A 16,812-nucleotide genomic window follows, 5' to 3' on the forward strand; every position below is an offset into this window, starting at 1 on the left:
GCAGGCTTATTTTTCAATTAAATTTTTTAACTTTATTTAACGAATATAAATGACTGACATTCACAATATGCATAGTAAAATGGCAGCAGACCACAGCTATGGTGCAAACATTCATTCCAGTTAAATATAAATTAGGATGATTTCATTTCACATATAATATATCTCTTATCTATACACAAAGTGAATATATTCTTTGTTTTTATGGTATACATACACTATACACAAACCTGGAACGTCTGAGACGCGAGTGTCAACAGATTTCATACGTTTTCAACTGCCTATGTTGTGTATTAGTGAATACATAGAGGAATATATTAAACTTACTAATTATGAAGAGCAATATGACAGTTTTACAAAAATCTGTGACCCTGATCATGAACATAATCATAGACAGCACATTTATGTATCGTGTAGCACATTTACTTTAGAACTGATCAATTTTAAGCATTGTCTGTTTATATACAGTAGTGTATCTGTGAGAAAAGTTTCAGTATGAAACTTGTAATAGTTCTGAGGGAAATGAACTGGTGATGATCCGAATAGCCTTTATCAGAAAACAAGCAACAAACAATTAAGTTGCTTTATTCTCCAATTTTATAAAGTGGTGCTATGATGGTGTTTAAAAAAAAAAGCAACTTGAAAGATGTGCAATCCCGGTTGTTGTTGAGTTTTACTTTTCCAGACATCTAAAACTGTACGAATGGCTTTGGCGAAGTAAATAGAGGACTGGGAATCGAACTGAGAGTCGACTCTGAAGCTTGGGAGTCAAGTCCAGACAATGAAATTGATTCGGCACAAGTTCATTCAAAGACGGCGTGAAGTGAAAAGAAAATAGGGGGGGGGGCAGATTTCGTTTCTTGACAAATTCAATTAATTGATATTGCACTAATTTATATCACAATATCTGTGTTTAGTTCCCGGATCAAGACGATTATTGTGATGAATCGACTCTATCGATTCCCAACTCCAGGAATTGATGGTGATAATAATAATAATAATAATAATAATAATAATAATAATAATAATCAATATTGATTAAGCTCGACTGATTGGAGGACTGCCTTCAAATTCGCACCTGACACCGCTTATGCTATCAACGCTGGGTTGACTATTGACCAGTTTATGTGTGTGTGAAAGGGGAAATGTCTCTGATCGAGCAATCTTGCCTTTGTTTAACGTCGCGCCGGACTGACAATCTCTAACCAGACCCATGAACTCAGGAGCGGTGAAGCGCCGCAGTAACCTGGTCCCGAGCCCGTTGAAGCCCGGAGGCCGGATTTTGATCCTTTCCCGTGGAACCTCGTCCCGAATGAAGAGCAGTTTATTTGGTCTGTCGTTCTTGAGAACGCTGCTGCGCTTTATGGAGCTTTTCTTCTTTTCCGAGTTGTCGCTGTTCCTCTGTTCAGCAGTAACCCGAGACACTCCGTTCATGTGCTGTAAACTCGCTCTGTCCACGTCGCTCTTCTTCGCGGAAGTGTTGCCATGGCAGTAGAATTTGGGGATGAGAGGTCTCTCGTCTGGAAGAGAAGCTCTTTTTAATTGGCTGACAGACTGCGTGACGTCACGCGCCTCGCCCTGGTACGACTGTTTTCGTCCCGTCTGTAGGTCCAGGTTGAATGACTTTGCTTTTCCCCACTGGGGTGGATCTTCATTCTTCTCACGGTGGTCCATTGTCCTGCAGAGCTCTGAGACAAAGTTGTTTTTTCTCACAAAGCCAGCTTCTCTAGAATTTTGAAAATGTTTCGAACTGAACAGGACCTGTTGCTCCTTCTCAGTAAAGCGCCTCTCCGGAAACCTGGTTAAACTTTGGTAGCCAGTTGAGTTGGTTCTTTCGGGGGAGTGTTGCTGACTGAATTGTCTCTTCGGGTCTTTGCTGTCACTGACCCACATCTGCTTCTGAAACAACGACGGCAATGTCTCCTCATTCTTGCTGTGAACCTGCTTTGAGAATTTTTCCAGAATTTGCTTCGGGAGTCGATTAGGCCACAGAACAGCTTCTTGTGATCCACCTTGAATTTCGTGAGTTTGCTCGATGCCACTGCATACCCCCTTCCTCCCTGCACTGCTGAGAATCTGAACACAATGACCATGTCCCAAATATTCAGCTACCTGGATGGCGGTGTGGCCTGCGTGATTAGTGTGGTCCAGTCTCAATCCGAGCCTCTTGAAAGCCCGAATGAGAAAATCCAGCACCTGGCTGTGTCCCCCATAGGCAGCGTATGTCAGGGCGCTATTGCCCCATGTGTCTGTGAGCTCAGGGTTGGCATTGAACTGTACCAGGAGCTTGACGGCATCTAGGTGGCCAAGCTCGCAGGCCAAACTGAGGGCGGTGCGCCCGTTCTCGTCCCGGCTGTTCACGTCGGCACCTTTCTCCAGCAGCAGCTGTGTGAACTTGGACCTGGTGTTGTGCTCCTGCAGGCACACTGCACACATAAGTGGCGTGCGGCTGCTCTCGTTCTTTGAGTTGATGATACGGCAGTCCAGTGCATCAAGAACAAAGCGGGCCAGGTGAACTTTGCCACTATTCATGGCCTCCAAAAAGGTTTTGGTGCCAGAGCCCTGGCACAGGTCCTTTGGCCTCAGCATGGTGGAGCGCCTCTTCTCTAGAAGAACTCTCACTGGTGCTGGAGCGTGAGTGTGTGTGCACGCGTGTGTGCGTGGCTCAGCACTGTCTCAGTTTACTAGATGGCTTCAGAGTTTCTGTGTCTCAGTCAGGGACTGTCAGCCGTTTTATACGTCCCTCACTCTGTGCACCCGCCCCACGTTGCTACGGCAACTGCCATTTGAGTCCAAGCGCTGTTATAGCATCCATTCAGAATCTCATCCCTCTCAGGCAGGAGAGGCGAAAGATACACTGTTTTGAAAGGCATAATTACTTAGAGAAAAAATATCTATCACTGCCCTGTGCTTTAAACTTGTGAGTTGCATCAAAGGAGTAATAATAGACTCCTCTTAATTGAAGATGAAAATTAGGTATACCACAATTTTGCCACTCAATGAATTTGCAGTGAATTTGAAACCACTCATGGTTTAAGGACAAGGGGCTAAAACTATGAGTCATGCTTCTTAAGAACCAACACATATCAGATAAATGAAGCAAAATGAATGTCACATGCTTCTAATCCATGCTCATCTTACCATTTCAACCACATTTTACACAGGGTCTGACATATATTTACATTTTTTCTGTTAAAAATACCAGTAAGTTTTGTATGAGGACAAAAACATATATCTTTATATTAAATTAACTATTGATATTTGTTTGCTAGAAGCTCCTGCTCATTACATCAGTATTTTTTTTAATCACACTAAGGCAATATTAATCTACATGATTTAATGGGCTCCTAGTCATTTCAGTGTTGTTTGGTTTTTGAGCAAAAGCCAAACATGGATGTATTTCAGCTTTTTCAACACTCTTCACACTAGCTAGTCGAGCTGGCAATTTGAGTGGGTGAAGGTCATGTTTGTGTGAGTGCTGTAGCTGATATTTGTTGATTTTTTTTGAGGTTTGACTAAGGCACATGTTATTCCTGTTGTAATAAAGATGTAGAATTTATAGTTGATCAAACCAGAACACAATATTTTATGTATATTAACAATAATCATGTCTTTGGAAGAATGGAAAGAAATGGAACTGCAGTGTCTGGTACAATGATCTCCCCAGTTTTTCACATTGCTGTTGGGGAACTTTATACCACTCTTTTTGCAAAAAAGCAAACAGCTCAGCTTTGCTTGATGGTTTGTGACCATCCATCTTCCTCTTGATGACATTCCAGAGGTTTTCAATAGGGTTCAAATCTGGAGATTGGGCAGTGCTGTCTTATTTTTTTTCCAGAGCTGTATATATATATATATATATATGTGTGTGTGTGTGTGTGTGCGTTGTTGTAAGGTAGATTATTTTGGAACCAAGTACAATAGCACCATCACTAAAAAAAGGGCACAGAGTTGTATATCCCCAAAATGCTTCTAGAGGAGAAACTACAAGTAGATGGAAACTCACACATTGTTTAAGAACAAATTCTGAACAGTGTTTTTTGTTTTTTTTTATGTTTAAACTTTGCTGTTTATCTTGTTTGAAATAAGACAAAAACAGTATAAATATACATACAGTATAGACAATTTATTTATTATTATTATTATTATTATTATTATTATTATTATAAACAAATAAGCCAAAGCCTTTTGGTTTTGTAAAAGACATTTGTAACTGACAAACTACTACTACTACTACTACTACTACTACTACTACCAATAATAATAATAATAATAATAATAATAATAATTGATAAATATTTTCATTTCACAAATAAGAAATCATGAATGTAGCTACCTGTCTGACTTTAAGTGTGTGTGTGTGTTGTGTTTGTGTGTTGTGTGTGTGTAATAGTTTGCCCATACATCCCATGCATCATTCTAATTATGGCATCAATGAGACTTGTAATATTTCAGATCGCTCAGCCATAATAATTTTATTAATTAGCTAAGGATAGATATTAGATGTTAATCCTCCCGTCTGATATCACAGCCAGACATCACTGGAATTAAGCATAATATGCTAAACTGAAATAAACTGTATGAAATCTGACAAATGACTATTAATATCCAACAAAATGGACTTTTACCTAAAACCAACAATGTTTCATGCATTCTTCTTCTTCTTGTTCCTCTTATAATAAGTAGTAATAGTAGTAGTATTTTAGTTACAAATGTCTTTTACTAAACCAAAAGGCTTAGTAAATACTGCAGTTATAAGCTAATTTAAATAATAACACGACTTTGTGAGCTTTTTTGAGGACTGTCAGGAACAAGCAAGTTTAGCTAGCTCATACAGAAATGTTTCTTCACCCCGCTGACCTTTATTGTAAATCTACAATGATCAGCCATAACATTATGAGCAGTGAGAGGTGAAGTGAATAATACTGATTATCTCCTCATCATGGCACCTGTTAGTGGGTGGGATATATTAGGCAGCAAGTGAACATTTTGTCCTCAAAATTGATGTGTTAGAAACAAGAAAAATGGACAAGCTTAAGGATTTGAGGGAGTTTGACAAGAGCCAAATTGTGATGGCTAGACGACTGGATCAGAGCATCTCCAAAACTGCAGCTCTTGTGAGGTGTTCCCAGTCTGCAGTGGTCAGTATCTATCAAAAGAGGTCCAAGGAAGGAACAGTGGTGAACCGGCGACAGGGTCATGGGAGGCCAAGGCTCATTGATGCACGTGGGGAGCGAAGGCTGGACCGTGTGATCCGATCCAACAGATGAGCTACTGTTGCTCAAATTGATAAAAAAAAGGTTAATGCTGGTTCTGATAGAAAGGTGTCAGAATACACAGTGCATTGCAATTTGCTGCGTATGGGGCTTCATAGCCACAGACCAGTCAGGGTGCCCATGCTGACCCCTGTGCACTGGCAAAAGGTGATCATAAAGTTATGGCTGATCGGTCTGTTTGCTATATTTATTATTTGGAGGCATAACATTGGATTTCTTTATTTTGTCATTAGCAAAAGTTAACCAGAGATTAAATTCGCAGTGCTGGCATACTTCATAAGATGTAGCATGATTTTATGTTAGCTAGTCTATTTTTTGTAGATTGTTAGCAAAATGTTGCTAAATGTTACATATGAACATGTGTGTCGGGCTAAACACATTATGTCTATATCGACATCTATATCTTTTCCATGGATGCAGATTAGTGTTCTAATGCTCTAATAACATCATTGGGTCAAAGCCTGGCCACCAGATTGCAAAAGGTCTCACTGTGTCATTAGAGCTCATAAAGAACAATGATCCCCAGAAATAATCAGTTAATAGCAAGTTCTTCATATTGATCATTTCTTATCCCTGCTGTCACTTCTTTAAGGAATTACTTTTTACTGTTCAATATTACAGTATTATTAATGTCTTATTAACTGCTAATAGTTGGCTGGGTAATTTGGCTTACTGTAAATTTAATATAAAAGACACCATGTGAGAAGTGAGGTGTGTGTCACTGAAGTGAGAAAACACCAGCAGAGCTTTTATTTGCTTTTGCCTGACCATATGCTCCTGTTATTAAAAACAGTCAGGGAGCCATGGACATGTATGGCATATGCCGTGTATACTGTATCAGCCATAATATTAAAAATACCTGCCTAATATCGCATAGGTCCATTTTGTGCCACCAAAAACGCTCTGGCCAGTCGAGGCCTGGACTCCACGAGACCTCTGAAGGTGTGATCAGGCACCAAGAAATTAGCAAATCTGGCCCAGTCATCTAACCATCACAATTTGGCACTTGATCCTTGCACTTGCTCATTTTTCCTGCTTCCAACATATCAGCTTCAAGAACTGACTCTCGCTCTCTCTCTCTCTCTCTCTCTCTCTCTCTCTCTCTCCATATATCATATACCGAAATGCAATCTGGCAAAACATATCATTGATTGCAGCTTTACTTTTCCATATGGATTGTGTTAAATTTAAAAAACGAAATAATGTCACACAATCCTAAATGGCTGAACTCAATTCCATGAGCTTTCATTTAATCAGAATACTTGGCATTATATTAAGAGTTATATCTGCCTCATGAGGGATCTTCTGAACTCTGTTAATTAATCTTTTGCCCTGTGAATTAAGATGTGTACTGCTCCAATATCCTGCTCTGAAATGCATTTCCCTTGCCTGATGCTATTCTGCTGGATCAAAATATCAGTCAATTGCTTTTTCATAATGTCCCAGGTTTAGCTGATTTATTTTAGATCGTTCTGCTCAAGTTCACTCAACGTTTATACAGTCATAAGATATCGTAAATTCGTGGGGTTGTGAATGAGGACCGCTCCTATGGATGAGTTGCCACTATTTATGACATTAAACAAGCTCATTGTGCACTATGCAGTTTACATGTAAGACATATTAACCATAATAAAGGTACGGTTCTATTTTTGAGTTATTTCTTGCGTCTTAGTACTTGGAAGCTATTTTTTGCTCTCTGCTGGTCAATAAATAGATTCCTGAATCATTGCAGTCAGGCTTTGAGCTTGCAGTGAGTTATTGTGCTAGGTCAATTGCTTTCAGTGAGAATAGTGCTTTCAAGATGCGCCTGCTTCTATTTTTGGGGCACGGGAGTCTAACAGAAATGTACATAGCTCTTTCCTAGAAGCAGTAATATGATCAACACACATTTTACTGAAACCTATAAGTGAGTCATTAATATTCACCTGCCATCCACACAGGACAGGATACAAAGTAAGGCCTGATTTAGTACATGATGCTGACATGCCTCTAATTTATCCACCATTTCTGCAATTCATGTTGAAGGGGGAGTGTGGTAATCAGGTTTTAAAAATATCTTCTACATTATGCAAACTCGCTGCATGAACGGCCAAAGGGGAAATCAGGGAAGGGGAAATTGGGCAGACGTGTGTCGAAATGAGAGATGTCACCATAAATACGGAATCTCCCATTTGCTCGTCAGCCTGCATCTAAAGCCAGCCTTGTAGAATAGCTAATTAGAAATTAAAGCTCATTTCAAGTTAATGTGTCATCCTTCTCAGTGTGTGTGTGTATGTGAGTGTGTGTGTGGTAGTCACAGGGGAAGTTCTGGTTGGCTGTGTCACTGACTATGTTGGAAAAAACATTTTTAAAAGCTATTTAGAAAGGCATAAAATGATTATAGTTTGTTATAGTTATAGTTTGACAAACTAAAGTAATAACAAGACTCGAGGCTAGACTATTCTTATTCTTTCTTCGTTTTTTTAACCTAGATTCAAGAACTTTTTTCTCTGTAATGCAACGTATAAGTACGACATACATACACCGACCAGGCATAACCTAATATTGTGTTATTGTGCTGCCCAAACAGCCCTGACCCGTCATGCAGTGTGTATTCTGACACCTTTCTATCAGAATCAGCATTAGCTTCTTCAGCAATCTGAGCAACAGTAGCTCGTCTGTTGGATCGGATCACACGAGCCAGCCTTCACTCTCCACATACATCAATGAGCCTTGGCCGCCCATGACCCTGTCACTGGTTCACCACTGTTCCTTCCTTGGACCACTTTTGATAGATACTGACCACTGCAGACCGGGAACACCCCACAAGAGCTGCAGTTTTGGAGATGCTCTGATCCAGTCGTCTAGCCATCACAATTTGGCCCTTTTGTCAAACTCGCTCAAATCCATTTTTCCTGCTTCTAACACATCAACTTTGAGGACAAAATGTTCACTTGCTGCCTAATATATCCCACCCACTAACAGGTGCCATGATGAGGAGATCATCAGTGTTATTCACTTCACCTCTCACTGCCCTTAATGTTATGCCTGATCGGTGTAAATCCACACCTGTCATTGTACCATTTATTGTAAGAAAAAAAAACCTTCATAAAACACAGATACATACTTCCATACACTGAAATTCACCAGAATAAACAGAATTGTGCAAGGACACTTTAAAAAACTAATCCAGAGTTCCAGGGTCTATCACTGGAAAGGTCTCCAGAGCGTCACATGCACATCCAGTCACTTAAGCTCACCCAAGACCATGGAGCTGTGAGATGCCAATGCTTTCCATTGTGCCACCACACAACCTGCAAAATTTTGGAACCTAAACCAAAAAAGATTTCATACACCATATGCTCCATATACAATGGATATAAAAGTCTACATACCACCAGAAAAATCCTACAGAAGAGAAGGATCTTCATTTGCAGTAAATCAGAACAAATTCACTGCTGTATGATAAATACTTTTGAGTATGAGATTGAATGTGATTGGTTCTGAATAAAGCCACAGCACCAATTACAATTCAGATAAATTGTGACAAAATTTTTATATAATGTAATTTCACATTGAGGGTGAAAAAACCTCTGACATGATTTATTTTGCTTAAATTTTTTTTTTGCATTACAAAACCTTAACAGAGGTACGTAGACCTATTGCATGATATACTGTACAATCCCTTAGGTTTTAGCATAACCTTTTATGTTTTGGATTGTGTGAAACAATCTACAGCCATGTATTAAATGCTAATGTAACCCAATTATTCAGAGAAGATATGCAATACACACACACACACTCTCTCTCTCTCTCTCTCTCTCTCTCTCTCTCTCACACACACAGACACACACACACACACACAATCAACAATTTCATTTAATTGGTCTAAACCCAGGTCTCTGATGAAATAGGACTGAAACAAGGTCAATTTTAAGTGCCATTTTCTTAGTGACTTGGAAAAAGAAGTAGAGTTCTCAGGATTCATGCTATACTTGTCTGTGTGATTCCCTCGGTACTCCTCCTGGAACAAAATAATATGGGGAAAACCCTCAGAGGAGATCTGAATAATTAATTAAAAGTCTTGTGAGTTTTAATTAAGAGCATGTTTACACTTGAAGCAGGTAAGCCTGAAAGACCACACGGTATGTATAATGTGTGTTTTATTAGCTGCATTGAGAAAAAAAAATTATTTCTTGTGAGTAAATTACTCAATTTAGCAATGCTAATTTTGGTCTGTTTGTGAATCCATTATAAGGGATGTCTGTATTCTCTGTTTTATGGTCTAGCCCCTAAAGTGTTTTTAAACTGTCTACACAGATGATAAAATAAGTTAATCTCTCTCTCTCTCCCCACATGCTTTTATGCCCTCTGATTTGAGATGAGGATAGTTGCCAGCAGGGGTTCAGCAGAAGTTTTGCACTGTGTCATTTGAATCAGGAAGAGACAGCAGGACATCACCTCAGTGCCAGTCAGTGTGTCCTCACACTTAGCTTACAGGTTCAGAGAGTTTAGTACATGCAGACAATTAGAATAATAAAGAAAATGTCATTCATATGTGTGTGATTATTGTGACTAGTTTACATTAAATTAATTTTAATTACAATCATTTCTTTATTTTTTTTTATTGCCAAACAGACTGTAAGCAAGGCTATATATTTTTTTTATTTTTTATATAAAAAAAAATTTATCCAAAAATGGTTGGATCTGCATTTAAAGGTTGTCCATTATTTTGAATTATCAGAATATTTCCCAAATTTATTATAACTTTATCAACTGTGCCATCATAACTCCAAATATAGTAGGGGACAGGGAGCTAGGACCTGGGGGAATATAGAGAGAGACCTACTAGAGAGAAGCATTAGTAAATACAAAATTTACAAGCATATTTAAAAATTTATTTGTAATTTATAATCAGTTTTTGAACCTGAGCAAGAATAATACTGATTTGTTATGTAAATCAACTGCTTCTGCTTGTCCTGACCTGTGTTCTTGCTGATTATCCAAAATCAGTTCAAGGAAGTGAACAATGAAATCTGCTTGAAAATTAGGTTGAGAAGAAAACAAAAGATGTATGATTAAACTGGTATATTTATGTGTGTGTGTGTGTGTGTGTGTGTTTGTGTGTGTGTGTGTGTCTGTCTGTCTGTGTGTGTGTGTGTGTGTGTGCATGTGTTACATGTGTTACGTGTCACTGAAAATGAGCTTGCAGAAATCATACCAAGAAATAATAAAAAGTTCAGCAGCAGAAGCATCAAAGCCGCCATCACTCAGCACTAACTCACATGGCTCAGACACACCATCTGAATCCCTCTATGGCCAGCTGAGACTGGGGCACACAAAGAATGCTTTAAAGATCAACTGAAGAATTTTCTCAAGGAGTTTGGACACACTGCAAGCCACAGCCACTGATTGAATCAAATAGATTTAGATGAAAGGATGTTGACAAAAAAAAAACAAACAACAAACCTGGTTATGAAACAGAGGAAACTTCAAGCTATAACTAAACCTGTCACACCACATCATGCTTTTGTGTTCACTGTCTGTAGCAGGCAGAGTGCACCCTGCATTGGACTCTACAGCCATCAGAGAACCCGCAATAAGCAGTGAATCATAATTAGATATGAAGGAGCATCAGCAATCAATCAAATGCATGTGTCATCTGGGCATCTTAATGAGGACCAGTTGTTGGTAAGAAGTTAAGTTGTCATTATTTATCACATATGCATTACTGCACAGAGAAATTCTCCACCATGCGCAGGGTCAGCCATGATGTGGCACCCCTGGAGCAGAGTGGGGTGTGGCCCTTGCTTAAGGGCCAGTGGTGGCAGCTCAGCGGTGCTGGGGCTTGAACTCTGATCTTCCAGGACAACGACCCAGAGCCTTAACCACTTGAGCTACCACAGTCCACTGAACACCTGTCAGGGCCAATGTGAGAACATTTGGTTCAGTGAGGACATTGACGACTACTTTAAAAAATAATTTTAAAAAATAATAAGAAAGCCATGAATTTTCATTTTTGGTTACTGAAGTCAAGGTTAGTGTAAGATTCATATGTAGGCATAATATTAATTATCTGCCGAATAATAATAACTAGAAGGTTCTTACAAGGATAGTAAGGCAACGTGTGTGTGTGTGTGTGTAATTGCATGTTGATTAATTCCTTATTAAGAATTCTTTTCCTGGAAAATTCAAGTCCAGGAAACAATCATCCAGGAAACAAGCCATATCTTTAGTGAATGTTTACATGCAAACAACAGGCTCAAACAGGGTCAAATGATTTGCTTCAGTCTGTTGGGCTCATGTGGTCAAACAGGAAAATAATTATTGCACAACACAAACACTGAATGAATGCAGGCATGCACATGTCGCATGCAATGAAAGAATGTCATAGGTTTTCAACCTTGGGGATGTTAATCAATGTTATAACAGTGTTAATTATTTTGTGCATTCTCATAATCAACCAGTTATATTTCAGGCTGGAGCTGAGTCAGTGTTTATCATGGTATAGGGTAAACTAAAAATTATGTAACCATTCTAAATGTTATCATATACAGTATATGGTGAAATGCAGTTTTACCTGTCATGTGACTTCAGTAAGCTGCAGTGGGTCACACAAACATGGTCCTGTAATCAGAATGCACATACGGTATCATGTTTGGTCATGTTATTGCATATGGCATATAGTGAGTTTCATACATATTCACTGCCTAAAACCTGTCCACATTTTGTAGTGTTACAACCTGGAATTAAAAAAGACATAACAAAAATGTCCTTTTGCTGCAATTACATCTGCAAATCTTTTGGGATATGCCTTAGCTTTGTACAGCAGGATTCTTTTTTTTTCAGGAACAGTTCTTCTTGATAAAATTGGATAAGCTTTGTCAGTTTGGATGGAGACTGTAGTTGAACAGCATTTTCTGAGCTACAGATGCGTAATAAGAGTGATGTCTGGACATTGAATAGGTCATTCTAACTAATTTAGGTTCTTGGTTTTAAACCTCAATCATTTAGCTCTTGGTTTTGAAGGTAGGATGAGGGCCGTTGTCCTGCAGGATGGTTAAATTTCTTAAAATTTGGAACAGGTTTACTTATTGGATTATCCTGCTTTAGGCTCCATCCGAGTCCATGCTGATCAACAGCATCTCCACTACATGATGCTACCACCCTCATGCTTCACTGTGTTCTCAGGGTAATGACTAGTGTTGGGTTTCATTCAAAAGTTTAATACCAATACAATAATATGAGAATGTAAATTGTTAAGATCAGTTTTAACAGCAGAAAGGTTACTTATTATTTTGCAATCACAATGGATTTTGACTAGAGGACTAGTAGACCTCTAGACCTAGTGAAAGATTAAGGCATGTGTGTGGGAGGAGAGTCAGTGTGTATTTGTAATAACCATTGAAATGAGGTCACTGGCCAAAAAAAAGGTTGAGAACCTCTTGAGAATGTGAAATTGAATGTATGTGACTGTGAACATGGCCATCTGAGGCCATGCCACTAAGCCAATGCACCAGGTACAGTAGATGACCTGATTGAAATTTCTCTGCCCGTGACAGTGCACACAAATGTGTTAAATAACAACTCAATAAATTGGAAACACACAGCAAATGCATTTTTCGCAGGCTTTGTTAGACCATGGCCTGCTTATTTTTCCCAGAGTAGTTCTGAAAATAGCCAGACTTACATTGTTGATATACATAAGATGCTATAGACCTAGGTAGAAGATTTTCAAAAGATTTTTTAACCATAAGATGTTTGTGAACACCCTGAGAAGCCTGCACTTAACTTGAATTCAGTATTCATGGCTGTAAAGCTTCACATTCCAGGGACACTTTTTTGGCTTCACAACTTGCTAGTTTTCCTTTCAGTGCCAATCTTGAACCACCAAGGTTATCTCTTTAGTCCTGAAGCTGAAGAGCAAGCAATAAAAACATCAGAAGTCAGCCTTGAAGCAGTAAATAGGCTCACATTGCATTTTGTTGAGTGACATGTCCCCAAAGCTTCCTCTGCACTCCTCACATTTTCGCACTTGGCTCCAGCAGTTGTGGAACTTGTGAATGTGCCACTTATAAGTGCAGGTGTGGGATATCATTACACATTAAGCTATCCAAGTGTTGTTGTGCCTCTCAGCTTGTTTTGTTCTCATTACCTGTGGGATCACTGGGTTGTTTTTAAGGAAAATGCAGGGGGTGATGTAACTGGAAATTAGCACTTAGGGAACAAGCAAGAGAATGATCATCAGGTGGATTTAAATGTTTGTAGAGTAATATAGTTACAGAAAATTAAAGTGGAACATATTATAGTACAGCTTAGGGTGTATATCACATTTGCAATGCAAATGCATTGACCATTATTATTCATTATTATCATTTCAAGTAATATTTAAAATAACTCTGCATGTACAATACACATCAGCTTTAATAAACCCAGCAACTGGTTGCTGCAGTGTTACCACAAACAATACAGCTTATTATTCTACAAATGATTAAGATTCATAATCTATCAGCCTTGCTACCTCTAACACAAAGTAACACTCGGCAGTCAGATCATTTGGCAATGGTGTTGTCATGGAGTGAGATTTTCGCATCCTGTTGGGATTATTTTTGCTTAGATATTTTTGGACATGGCTCAATTCTGTGGCAACTTCTTGAAAGACTCACTCAAGTGTATGAGAGTACTTTAACACTCAATACAAACCAAACAATTTCTTACTTTTATTATATAAATCCATTATTTATTGCAACTTGAGTAATTTATGATGCAGTACAAATATTTTTTTTTTTTTTTAATTATAAGTCTACTTAAGTTATTTATGCAAGAAGCATGGTGGGAAATGTGGGGAAAAGCCTGTTTTTATTTGTCTGGTATACTGAAGTGCACTTTACTTTGAATTAAAGATGATATACATTTGTTAAATATAATCTCATGGGGGGAAAAAAGAGAAAGAAATTAACTGTAGTTAAAAATACATCAGCATTGTAAAGTAGCACTGGACTGCATTACCCATCAGCCCTGCACATCACATGACCCTTCACATCACACGTCTCACTGAGCACTCACACCTGTTCTGCTCCTGTTTATGTCCTGCCTTCTGCATCCACTATTGTCATGGTTTTATTTTTTCAATATTGTGTCTCGTTTGTTGCTTTTCTCTTTATAGCCTTGCTCACAGTCTGTATGTTTTACCGTTTTACTTTGTTCTCCCTATTTTGTAGTTTTGTTTGCACCTTGTCAAATAAAAGTCTGCACTTGCATCTGCTGCCTCTACAAATCCTGACAAGACCATTAATAACGTTAGGACGTAGTGTTACTATAGTGCAATGTGTAAAATCTACACTCACTCCAACCCTCGCGTTTAAAGAAATGAATAGATACATACATAAACTAATACATAAATACATATAAAAAGCAAACATCTCCAAGATAGATGGCATGTATGAAATACACACACCATGGCTGTTTATATTAGTATTGGGAAAAAAAGGTTGACCAACATGAACAAGGGTTTCTTAAGACTATTATAAATATGTCACCTACTTGACTATCCGAGATGCATGCAGTGCAAATTACATTTCCATATCCACCTTATATCCTGCATTGTTTCTTCTGTTATGATTACTTAATATCTTAGAAAGTTTATTAAATAACTTATTGGTCCAGTAAAGGAGAAAATATGGTGAAAACAACATATTTACACTAAATGTCAGGTTTCCCATGATGACATAGATCTATCTCTTCAGGATATCTGACAGGAAGGGATTTCACAAAAAACATGAATAATGTCCTGCAGAAATATTTAAGCCCAACTTCCATCAGACTCACATCCTGCCATGCCATGACTGATTCTGATTATTAATTATTCTGGTCATCACTACGCACCCTGTTATCCAGATGGCCCAGGGGCGGTGAGAGAGGGTAGCTCTAATGGACTGGGCAGTCCTGACAACCTACGCTATGATGACTGCTCAGCCTGGCAACTAGCATGTGAATTAACACCCCACACAGCATGGAGAAAAGCGGGGATTTCTGAGGTGGAGGTGGAGGATGGAATGGAGGAAGACTGTGGAGGTTGGAGATAGAGCATAGAACCGAGCCAGGAAAGCTCTTGTACCATCAGGAACACCAGATTGCACATATTTACCAGAGAAACTTGGGGGACTGTTGAGTCAGTACCTTGCTTCGCTGACCAAAATAGAAGGCGTTATACAAAGAACAGCAGTGAACATAGAATCTAATCAGCTCCAGCCTGGGTAAAGCCTGTTTTTTCTAACTTGCACTTACTTACTTACTTATTTCGGGCATGTGAGTATGTTTTAAACATTCAATTATTGATATACAGACAACATTATTCCAGTCTAAAGATTACTGGCCAGTCTTCTCCTGTCTCATACTTCACATTTCTCAGATTATCTCACAGCTAATCTGAGCCATAATCTGTGATACCTGTCTGCCTGAAAAAACATGATCTAACAGCTACCCTACATTCACACTAGCAAGCGACAAATTGACAGATCATTCATTTTCTATAGATGCATGACACAGAGCTAGTGACAAAGCAATTTCTTTCTTTCTTTTTTTTTAAAAAAAGGGAGAAATTAGGTATGAGACAGTAAAGCAATAATTCCAAAAGATGACTCAAATGACTCATTCTATTAATTCTATGGTGTGTGTGTGTATGTGTGTGTGTGTGTGTGTGTGTGTGTATGGTCTAACACATTTTAACATCCACACTCACAAACTTAACTTCCAACATTTCCCATTTACTGTTTGAAGTCTAAAAAGGAACAAATACTGTATAGTTTCACATTATGAAGCCTGGTAAGAATGAGCACAGATTATACAAATCTATTGTACATATCTAGAGCATCCTGAGCTGCTAAAATCAACTGATTTGAATTGAATAGATCTTTACAATATCATCTACACATGAATAGCTTCTGGATTGTTCTCATCTTCTTACTGATGTGATGTTTATAGCTGGAACAGATTACTGAAGCTTCAACCTCTGCACATTTATATATTCCTCTACTACCACCCTGCTCTTAGCAGCATGCATTCAGCTCTTCATGTTCCCAGAATACTAACAACTGCAATCTGTTTCCCAGCACAATCAAGGAGTCTTTATAAGCACTCACAACCTCTCTGTCATTGTACAACATTACACCTCTTTTCCATCTCGTATTTCTATGATCATCTTCTGAAATATATCTCCTACGTGTTTGTATTTTTTCTTTAAGTTAAATATAATATCTCTGATATCTTCCTAAAATAAAACCTGTTGGGTTTAATGGTTCCTAATAGTTTACTTATTTGTTCATGCTCACCTTCTTGATTCGAGTCTTGTTTTGTGTTATAGTATTGTGTTAAAACCCCTGAAAGTTATAATTCTGCTTATCTCATGGAACTATGAAATTACATTTTGGCAGTTTAACATAACTGGCAATTAAAGATAGATAAAGAATGCTAATATCAGGTAGTTACAAATATTTAATCATAGATCAAATATTTAATATTTTAGTTTTCATGTTCAAAAACATTATTATTACTATTATTA

General features: G+C 38.3%; 1 protein-coding gene across 1 annotated transcript; it reads right to left on the minus strand.

Moving 5' to 3' along the window:
* LOC131359843 (uncharacterized) lies at positions 1-2,708 on the minus strand. The gene has a single exon (XM_058400004.1). The coding sequence runs from the start codon at positions 2,584-2,586 to the stop codon at positions 1,036-1,038; it is 1,551 nt and encodes a 516-aa protein (XP_058255987.1). The 5' UTR covers positions 2,587-2,708; the 3' UTR covers positions 1-1,035.
* Positions 2,709-16,812: the final 14,104 nt, after the last annotated feature.

Source organism: Hemibagrus wyckioides, linkage group LG09, assembly GCF_019097595.1.
Source record: "Hemibagrus wyckioides isolate EC202008001 linkage group LG09, SWU_Hwy_1.0, whole genome shotgun sequence".
In the NCBI taxonomy this organism is placed as follows: domain Eukaryota; kingdom Metazoa; phylum Chordata; class Actinopteri; order Siluriformes; family Bagridae; genus Hemibagrus; species Hemibagrus wyckioides.